Source organism: Brachyistius frenatus, unplaced genomic scaffold, assembly GCF_029030835.1.
Source record: "Brachyistius frenatus isolate BFR_SWC_R1_liver_20210118 unplaced genomic scaffold, ASM2903083v1 Contig_56, whole genome shotgun sequence".
Taxonomy (NCBI): Eukaryota; Metazoa; Chordata; class Actinopteri; family Embiotocidae; genus Brachyistius; species Brachyistius frenatus.
The window spans coordinates 1,843,866-1,854,588 of record NW_027210655.1 but is presented as its reverse complement, the minus strand read 5'-3'; the positions used below and the strand labels follow the sequence as shown (position 1 = coordinate 1,854,588).

At 41.1% G+C, this 10,723-nt stretch overlaps 1 protein-coding gene across 1 annotated transcript; it reads right to left on the bottom strand.

Moving 5' to 3' along the window:
- Window positions 1-4,680: 4,680 nt before the first annotated feature.
- On the bottom strand, window positions 4,681-6,326 carry slc35c1 (solute carrier family 35 member C1). The gene is made up of 2 exons (XM_069705399.1): window positions 5,790-6,326; window positions 4,681-5,286 (listed from the first exon to the last, which is right to left on the bottom strand). The coding sequence occupies exons 1-2, from the start codon at window positions 6,307-6,309 to the stop codon at window positions 4,706-4,708; spliced, it is 1,101 nt and encodes a 366-aa protein (XP_069561500.1). The 5' UTR covers window positions 6,310-6,326; the 3' UTR covers window positions 4,681-4,705.
- Window positions 6,327-10,723: the final 4,397 nt, after the last annotated feature.

Sequence of the window (10,723 nt, the reverse complement as noted above, 5' to 3'; positions counted from 1 at the left end):
CATTCTGTGAAGGCTTCGCTTTGAAGTCGTTCAGTTCAGATCCGTGCTTGCAGGTCTGCAGCTGGCTGCCGCGTCTCTACTCCTGTGAGTCCACAGTACTTGCCGTGCAGCAAATGGTAACAAGGGAAAAAAAAAATACTGGCGAGGGAAGTGGAAAGTGCATTTGAGGGGAAAATAAAGACATGCTGATGAGAAAAACAGTGGAGGGGCGATGAAGAAAGTCAAGAGGGTGAAAAACAAAGAAGAAGCTGCAAAGTAAGATATGAAAAATCCTTCTTTTCTTTTTTTTTTTTTTTATAAAGACTTCAAAAGTTATGTGAAAAATGCACCTCTGCATGTGCATCGAGCCAAGTGCGTTCACTACACACGTCCAGCTGTCATGCCAAACGTGACAATTTATCTTCGTCTTTGGAAGAGAGGTAACAGATGTCCTCTTAAATGACGCTATGAAATGTTTACGGTGTCGGTCTCCATAGGTTTGCCTCGAGCAATGAGGCTGACAGGATCATCACACCCCATTTCATCTCCGAGGTTTCCTTTCCATTACCTCAACCTCTTGCATAGGTGTTTCCATGTTTTGCTGTCCGCTCTCATCTTCTCTCCGACTGAAGGCGGACAGTTTGAGACGGATGGTTACCTCAGCTGCTGTGTCTGTTTATAATGACTGGTGCCTTTTATTTTAAGCGATATCAGACATACGCATTGTCTTTTTGCAAAGATGTGTTTATTTCAAAGTGTGTATTTATAAGAGGTGATCAAGTGACCGAAGGAATTTTGGCTTGAAAGTGTTCCCTTTTCTTGGTTTTTTTTTTTTTTTTTTATCATTCTCGGTATATACCCTTACAGACAAACAAAAAAAAACAAATGAAGTTCTCCTATTTGTCACAATGGGACACGCAATCACATGTATGACACATGGTTACCGCATGTTGTAAGATATGAGAAGACGGGGGAAAATATGTGGAAAGGTTTTCACGTGGGAATTCATTTCGATTTGATTGATGTAGCGGCCAAATCACAACACACGTTATGTCATGACGTTAACACATTAAAGTCATTACAGCAGAACTTTACAGTTCTCTACGTTACACCGTGAAAATGTTCCAAAACCGATCACGTGTCATGTAGTGACATGACTTTGAAGTGAAACTCATTTGTTTTTTTTCTTTGAGTGTATATACATCTATATATTATATTATATCATATTAATCCAAAAGCATGAATCTCAAAATATTGCGATTTTGAATTTTCCCAGAATTTTAAATTCAATGTTCTTTAATGAGTTGAAAAAAAAAAAAGTATCCTACCTTTCAAGATTGAACTTCTGGAGTATCTGAAAAACAGGACAACAACAATATTACTTTATTTCCATTTTTTTTTTCCCTTGTTGATTTGCATCAGACTTTGAGCAACAATCAAAAGCCTATTCAGATTGTCTACATAGCTGCCTTTCTATATTTCTGCCCACTTGAGTTCAGCCTATCTACATAAAACTCCAGGGTCACATATCTTTGATAACCTCATATATTAATATACATTTATTAGCACAAAATTGCCTATTTGCAAGTCTACCAGACATGGAACATTAGTTTCTTATATCCACTCTCTTGCTTTTGGTATCCAAAGAAATCTGGCCATGATCTTGTGTTTCGCTTTTCCTCACAAGCTTGTCTCTGTATGCTTTTTTTTTTTTTTTTTTGGCACCAGGAACCTAATGTGAACTCCACGACTCCAAAATGAATGATGTTTATGTTGCTCAGTATCAACTGCTTGCTATCATATTTTGCATTATCAATTTGTAAGATTTATTATTTCCTAAGATGTGGGGGGGGGGGGGGGGTGAGGGGGGTGTTGCGTTTTTACAGCTTCTTTTTGCTGCCCTCAAGTGGCCAAACGTTACATAATGTAGGTTTAAGACGGTTCGTCAACTGTCAAGACTGTCACTGCGTGGTGACAGTGTGTTTCTACACACAGCAAGACGATCCCGGAGTCGTGATTCTTAACTGAACGCATCACAGCCGAAATTAACTCTCCCATCGATGAAGCGACAGCCGCGTTTTGACCACAGCTTTGAGCCGACAGATGTAAAGAAACACGAGTGACTACTTATGATACTCGCACCCTTTGAACTGTCAATCACCACTAAAGATGTTTTGCCTGGTCCTGTCATGTTGAACCTGACCCGGCCAGACATGAGGGGGAGATGAGGTGTGTGTGTGTGTGTGTGTGTGTGTGTGTGTGTGTGTGTGTGTGTGTGTGTGTGTGTGTGGGGGGGTGGGGGATTATGTATTCCACATCATAACACACTTATAAAACTTTCATCGGTGTCACAAGGCCGAGTTCACTGTTGAAATGAGTTTCTGACATCAGAGACCGATGTTTTTTTGGTTCATGTAATTACCCACAATGCTCTGTCGGCTATTTTTGGCCCCCCCCCCCCTGTTGCTCAGAGAAATATCCCACTCCAGTCTCAACCGACTCTGCTCCAACATCCGCTGACCTCACTGACCTCCCTCCATCCCGGCGACAATAACCGAGCCACCCCGACACCTGCATTAGTGCAACATAGAGGGGACCCATCATCCAAACACTCTTTATAAATCAAGTAGCCTGAATTATGCAGTAGGATAGATGCGACGTACTTACGAGCCCCTTACGCGGTTTTGCCATTTGAGACATTTGAATTACACAAAACTGTTTAAATAGCATGGAAATTTAAGCTTGTCAACCAATATTAGGATTTCGCTCTATATGCCAAATCCTTAAATGAAAATGAGAATTTTGAACGTTTACCTTTTCATAAATTACCAAGAAAAAAAAATTGATTTTGGACAAAAACTTTAAAGACACGTTCCACTTTCTGGAGCTTTCAGCTGACCTTTTTTTTTTTTTTTTTTGGGGGGGGGGGGGGGATTTTTAATAAATTAACCAGGTGGCAAAAATTCTTTTGTCAAAAATAAAATATCAAGCTCAGTTTTAAACAACAATGAACACCGAGATTAAAATCAAAATGAGCGAGTGAGAGAGCAACGCACATAGATGTCTTAATAACATGTAAAAATGTAATAAGCAACTCAGTAAGTCTTGACAAAAAAAAAAAAAAAGTCCAACATTTGATTTGGACATTTTACTTAAATCTCTTAAGTGTTGTTTTTGAAAAAGTATCTTTATGTTTTTACGGTGAACTTCTCGTCGAGCGGACAATTGGCCGCGTTGAGAAATGCGTTCTGCTGGTCCGCGTTGACATACTTAGTGATTTTATGCATGAAACAGACTGCTTGGCACAGTTCTGACCTCTTCGTGCCCAAGTTCAACGTGCGCCAATGTCCTCGGGGGTGCCAAAAATCATTTGACCACCAGGTTCAATCATTTCTCACACCGGGAAGGGCGGGAGGAAGTCCAGCTGGCCTTAAACATTTTCAGCATAACGTAAATAAATAGCGTCAAAACTAAGACTCCTCTACATTTGTTCTGTCTGGTAATCATTATGACGTTGTTTTAATAATTTACTATAGAGTCTGTAAATCTAAACTCGGTTTCGATTAGAGAACGTCGATCGACAGAAAATGTGTTTTTAAAAACTTCCACATTTTATTTAAGGAGAACGGCAAAAAAAAAAAATAATCACATTTACAAAAAAAAAAAATAGAACGTATTTGAAAACTACAATATCATTTTTTTTTTAACAAGGAAACAATGAAATACAATCCTCTCTTTTGATGAAAAAAAGGCAATTTTTTTTTTGTTAAACTGAGATGTTGCAATGACTTAATGCAATTTTTAAAAAAAGCCAGCTTTGATACAGGCAATAGTTTACATCGACATTTTCAGTGGTACGCAAGGTGCCTTGTCACATACCACAAGTGAAAAGTCAATAACAGGTGCAGTTGTAAATTGCTGCGACGTATAAACATACTGCCGAGTCCCACTTCAATCAGAACAAAGTGAACAACACGACGCCTGTATGTAAATATTCACTTCGTGGCAGAATGCAAATATATTTCCAGAGACTTGATATCGTCCCCCTATTTGTTTTCAATTTAAAATCTGACTGAAACATGTTGCAAAGAGTGTGCAGTTCCTAACAGTTTAAAAAGCCAGGAGTGTTTTCTTTGAGGATTAAAAAAGGCTTTTTGTATGTCAGTCCCACTGGCACAAGGCTTCCTATTACCTTCTGTCGTGTCCTCTACAAACTACAGGATATCACATGTTGTCTTGGCTTTGTTCATCTTTGAGACAACAGGACAAGCTCCTGTAGCCAGAGGCCAGCCCCTTGAAATCATGACGTACCGACCTACATTCAAAAAAAAAAAAAAAAGGGCATCAATTTGAACGATTGAAATCCCCTTCGATAAAAAAAAAATCATCAGAATTACACAACGGGTGTAGAAAAGTTTCGATTTCACGATGACAGCGTCGCCTCACTTTTGAGTAAATATCTTAAAGCCTCCCTGCGAATAAAAACGTCACGTTTTCCTTCACCTGTGCACAAAATAATCAAAGACACATTTGAATTCTCGGTCATTTTCATTTTAAAAAAATAATCCTAAAAAGCTCCCCCCCCCCCAAAAAAAAAAATAGTAAATACGTTTCAACCACCTCACCAAAACTCACACGTCAGCGATGTTCTAAATGCTACAATATCTGAGCGTCGAAATGCCACGCGGATAATAAAAAAAACAAAAAAAACAACTGAAGGTTTTAGTTACACTCCCATGTTGCCCTTCTCCCCCGGCAGTAGTTGTTCTTTGGCCGAGTCCTGAGGAACTCTGTGGGGGGTCTTCTGCATCTCTCGACTCTTGACCCAAGTGTAGGCCGACGAGCCGCCGAGGACCATCATGTTGCTGGTCCACCACAGCGCGCTTTTGCTGGAAGAGTTGTACACCACCGCGATGACGGTCTGAGCGCAGGCCTTCGCCGTCCCCGAGACGTTGTGCGTGAGCGGGCTGGTGTGCTTGATCTGGAGGCCCGTGACGTAGCCGATGGCGAAACCGAACACCCCTCCGAGCGTCATCACGCCCCAGAAGCCGAGGCTGGAGAGGCGGCTGAAGCTGGCGAGCTGGCCCAGCTCTCCGAACACGAGGATGAGCGGGAGGAAGAGGACGCAGGCGTTGATGTTGTTGTAGTAGGACAGTTTCCAGATGTTCCCGTCCACCGCGGGCATCACCTTCTTCGTGTAGATGGCGTTGAGAGAGACGCAGGCGCTGGCCAGCACCCCAAAAAACACGCCCAGCCAGGAGAGGGACCCCGTCGTGCCTTCCTGGTCCACGCCGAGCCAGAAGCCGCCTGAGAAGCAAATATATATATATATATAAAAAAAAAAAAAGATCATTCAAAAGTTGAAGAGCTGAAAGTCATACTGGTCGAATTGTTGATTTTAAATGACAACAACAACAACAACAAAAAAATGCAAAACCCACTTTACGCTGGTATCATTGCATAATATATACTTATGACAGCTAATTGTCAATTTTGAGAGACTCAAACCAGTGAAACGTTCGTCGTTGCCCGATTCATCTTTTTTTCACACCAGTTATGTCATTTTTTTTTTTTTTAAATTTATTTACGTAATGTAAATAAAACATGAACTCCTCCAAAAGGGGTATTAAACAAAAGTTCAGAAACACTTTGAGGGTGAGTGAGCCCTGGCCACGACGAGTGTGGTACGAGATTTATTAAGGATGTAATTAGATTTATTCGTGGCCACCGGCCTGCTGCCAGGAGGTACCGTCTTTTTAAAAAAAAAATGTAGGCCGACCTAATAGATCAAGTTAAAAAAAAACACCTACCCAGTATGATCCCGCAGCACGTCAGAGCTTGGAGAGACGTGGTTTGTTTGAGGACGAAGTAAGATAAAAGCACGTTAAAGACGGTGCTGAGAGAGCGACCGACGGTGTAGAAAGCCACCCCGACGTACTTCAGGCACATGTTGTTGAAGGTGATCATGCCGATGAAGACCACCGACAGCGGCAGCACCTCCCGGGACGTCTTCACGTCGAACCTGACCGACGGGAAGTCGACGAGTCCCGGGCACGCTCTGGACAGCAGCTGCATGAGCCAGCACAGCCCGACGGTCAGCAGGCACTGGTAGAAAGTGACGAACAGCGGCGCGTCCAAGTCCTCGTTGTCCAGAAGGTAGTTGTTGAGGAACACCATCGTTATGGAAACGAACCAGTACAGCGCGACCACCACCGCTATCCTGGCCGCCCGGAGGACGAACGTCTCTCCGCTCCCGTCCCGGTCCGCCGCCTCCGAGCCGGCCAGAGCCATCCTCAGGATGCCGGACCGCTTCAGCTGCGCCCTGTTCATGCTTTCGGAGGGGGGTGGGGGGGGAGAGAGAGAGAGAGAAAGCGGGTCGCTCGGGTAAAAATCTGGGGGCGTTTACCCCGCGCTTCCGCCGTCGGATCCAAACATGACCGCCGCGTTGTTACGCCAACGGCAAACAACGGGCGGAACTTCCGGTGTGACTTTTCAGCGTAAAAGAAGGAGCCCGATTGAAAAGCGTGCGCAACCGCACCATTTTTTTTTGTTTTTTTTTGTGTGTGCACCAGGCTGTATTCAGAGGATACAATTGAGGAAGTTTCTTAAGTTTCTACATAAAACGAATAGTCTTCATGTGCTGTGTCACATTTACAGTGGATACACGAACTCTGTTTAATTAAGTAATTCAATATTAATGCGCATGAAGGAAGAGCTTGACGGGGTATGTCGTTCACTAGTATTATGGGGGAAGATATATATGAAAAAGAAACACATTTTATTCTCATTTCATAATTGTTCTGACACGATCTCTTTCGCAAAGTGAAAAGGATTTTTTTTTTTTTTTTTAAATCTTCACTTTTATTTTGAAAGTACGCGATCAATCCGGAAGACTATTTAAATTGAAGTACTTCCTTGTTTGAACAACCTCTTACATTTAAAAAGACAGTGTATTTGGATAAATGCTTTCACTGATAACAACATCCCCATCAATATTTATTCATTTAAACGTTGGAGTAAACATCTGTGTTAACCTAGAGAGTTGTTTAGTTGTTTTTGAGATGCTGCTTCGAGACTGTGCCCTCTGTTATCTAATTTAATGAACCCATCATGCATAAGCTGATATAATATGTATTTATAAGCCCAGTGACAACTTTCATTTTCACGATGGCATACCAAATAAATGTTTAAAAAAAAATGATGTGGGTCCTTTTTTGTTTTTCTTCTTTTTAAAAAAAATAAATAATAACAGCAACAACACAGATTCCTCAATGTTTTCATCATGGTTGTCCCCGCATACAGGCAGAAGCAGGTATTTACAGTTTAAGACAGCAGATGGCAGCAAACAATCATCAATGTTGAATTCGTTTTTCATTTTCTTTGCTGGCTGCAGGATTGTGAACTCAAACTGGCACATACATTATGTGGCTGCGTGGTGATGATCAGTATAATTAGTTTGAAAACTAAGCCGTGTACAGAGGTGTGGTTTACAACAAAGACCACTGTGTAACAAGCCTCAATACCGCAACAGGTGTATCACATGTGAGGCTCCTAATTAATTCACACATCGAGGGTTTCTCATTGAGACGGTGTCGCCCCTTTCACTTGCCTCATAACATCACTCCTTGATGTCATCTTTAGTCAATCACACCATGTCTTGGATCTCTTGAGTACTCTGTAAAGTTTAAAATATGCTTTTACGCTTTTTTTTCTTTTTTCTTTTCTTTTTTTTTTATAGACAGCTGGATGACGGGCAATAAAAGACCACAAGCCGGGACGTTATTCATTAATCTACAGGTTTAGAGTAGATATTAAGATACCTTTACTTACGCTTAATGACCTGCAAACCATGATTAAGCATTTTTCACTCCTTCACCCGATCTGTCTATCGCCTCCTAGCCATAATATCAACTACATCTGCTGCCTTTTTTTTTTTTTCTTTCTGTGGTTTCTTAATATAGGCTTACACCCTTGATAACGGTGTGTTTAAAAAAAAAAAAAAAAAACGGAAACAGGAGAAAACTTCAACATAAAAACTACTGCTTCACTTTTCTGTCCAAACTTTGTGTCGAACCCTTCTGTCATCGTTCTTCTGGTCAACCGTTGCAAGCTTTCTCAGCTGCTGGAAAAAAAAAAAAAATAGCGAGTGTTGTTTGCTGGTTTCATATTTTCTGCTACAATGCACAGCGAGTCACTTCGCTGGGTTACTGGTGTTGGCCGCTCAGATGGTAAGCCGTGCCCACGGACCCGCATACGCTCTGGGCAAGGATAAAACTCCACCTTCTTCCAAGAACGCGGGGGTAGTATTTGTGTAGCCTGGTTCAACCTATAGACAACACATCTATCAGCGGGTGTCCGACCCCTCGATGTGCTCCTTTTTTGCTGGGGTTTCTGAAGGGGAGAAATGCCTCGCCCTCGCACGATTCAATATTCGCAAAACGGTCTGCCTCCGTGACCCCTGCCGGCTGGGGAGATTTCCTCACTTTATTAGCTCGCACAAAAATGGAGGAAGATGCCGCAGGTGGTGTCTTGGATTACGGAGCCTCTCAATCATCTTGCCTTAGTGTATCTCCACTCCGTCACTTCCTGGCTGATATTCATGTAAGATGTAGGAGACAAGGAGTCGGATCTAAACAGAAAATAAAGATGAACGGAAACTTATACGCTAAACCCTGAGACAAATGTGATGAATTCCAGATGCTAAAAACACTGTGATTAAAAATGACAAAATTATTATTTTTCCACGCTTCAATATCCCTGCATCCGTTTCATGTTTAAAAAAAAAAAAAAAATCATTGTCCAGTCTTTGTACATAAAACAGCTTTAGAATATATTGTACCTTGTGCCCTGACTTGTCCTTTGTTTTGTCATGAAGACGACTGGATCCATCAAAAACAGAATTGCCTTCACCTGCTACACGAAACTTGCCAATCTTTGGTGGTTAACTAATAGTAAAAAGAAAATTGCCAGATAGAGTAGCTACAGTTTCCTGCATGACAATTCACTTATTCAGAACATTTTACCACGAGCCTGTCAAAATAATTCGATTCACTATGAAGCTTTTTTTTTCCATTGATCAAACAGCATTTCGCATATCCTCCAGATGGCACCTTTTACCACGGGAAGTGATTGCCAGTTGCTGTAATTATTCTCCCAGATAATTAACCTGACTTGTTAAAATAATATTGAATCCGTGTTCTGCAGTTTCAAGAGATACCCCGTTTTACATTGGGCTAATGTTGTAATGTCATTACAGAAACAAACGACACCTTTATCACACATGCTTCTTCAATGCCTTTTAGTATAAACCTCTTTCAGTAAATCCCTCAACCTGTTGTGATACAAAAGTCCTGTCAGCTTAAATTAAGTGGATTGTGCCACAGCGACACAGTTACTGAACAGCAAGTAAATTATCGGGATACATAAACTGAATCCTGCATGCAAGCATAATATAGAGACTATTTTTATTTTTTTTTAACTCATCCCATCCATTAACCTGAGAGCGCCATTCATCGCACATCTGTGATGGATGATTGTTGCTTGACATTGACACAAATGCTTTCATCGAAATGCAGCTATTGCATTTTGCTCGAGGTCATTTGAATACTCAGTGTGACGGAAATGTATCATGGATTGGTACTGGAAAAAAAATATAGGGCATGATGGAGAATATGATGATGCAAGAAAGAGTAGTTTTATTAATATGAATATTGATTCTAAAAAAATAAATTAAAAAAAACACGGACATTTTTAAACTAAAAGACTCTAGTAAGTCCAGTAAACTGGCCTTCATTCCGATATTTGGAATGTACCATTAACTAAGCACTAAATGAGATGACATGCATCACAAAAACAAACATAAAACCCTAAAGGCGCCCACTCATCCCAAGTCAAATGTACCCTTTAACAGATCAACAATCTTTATTACAGTATAAAACACTAGAACAGGCATGTATTCTGTTCTTTGCCAAAGTTTGCTGATAAATGATGAATTAATAGAGGAAATGACCAAAGACAATGCACCTCCTTTTTTTCCCCCCCAGAGCTATAGATCAGTATTATTAATAACGCCGCTATTATTAACTGAGGTTGGTGTGACGGTGTTGTGCTGGTCTATAGGTAATTGCTGTTCATAATGAATCTTGCAGCAAGCAGAGTTGATAAATAATAGGCCGGCGAGGGTGAGCTGTGTGGTACAGTCCACAGGGCAGCTTAATTTCAAGCACATATAATCCTCCCTTGGGGCCAAAGTTGGTTTCCCAGCTATACTGCTTTTACCACTTTGATCTCCCCTTGGTTGTAACAACCTCTGCTTTCTCAACGTCTGAAGGAAAGGAAAGAGCAAGAGGTCCTCCGGAAGAATTCTTTACTTTCAGTTGGAGTGTTGCAGGCTGTAAAGGGAAAACAAAAAGAGCAGCCCGATGGACAAAACACATAAAAAAAAAAAATGCTACAAGGAGTTATAAAACATCACATACGTGTGTGGTAGACGACCGACATCAGGTTTCAAATGCCTGCGTTTAGTTTACGGTAGTGTGTGTGTTTACCATCCGTTAGTACAACTTCTGCCCACATACTAGTGTATTGGGTCACGGCAGGATCTTTGGATGTGCTGGTAATATACAATACCGATCCATATTTATTGATTGAAAACAAACTAAGAATAAAAGAGAAGCAGATTTGACAGACATAAATCTCAGTGGAGTAGCCAGGCTATTTATTTAACTTTTAACATGAAGACACT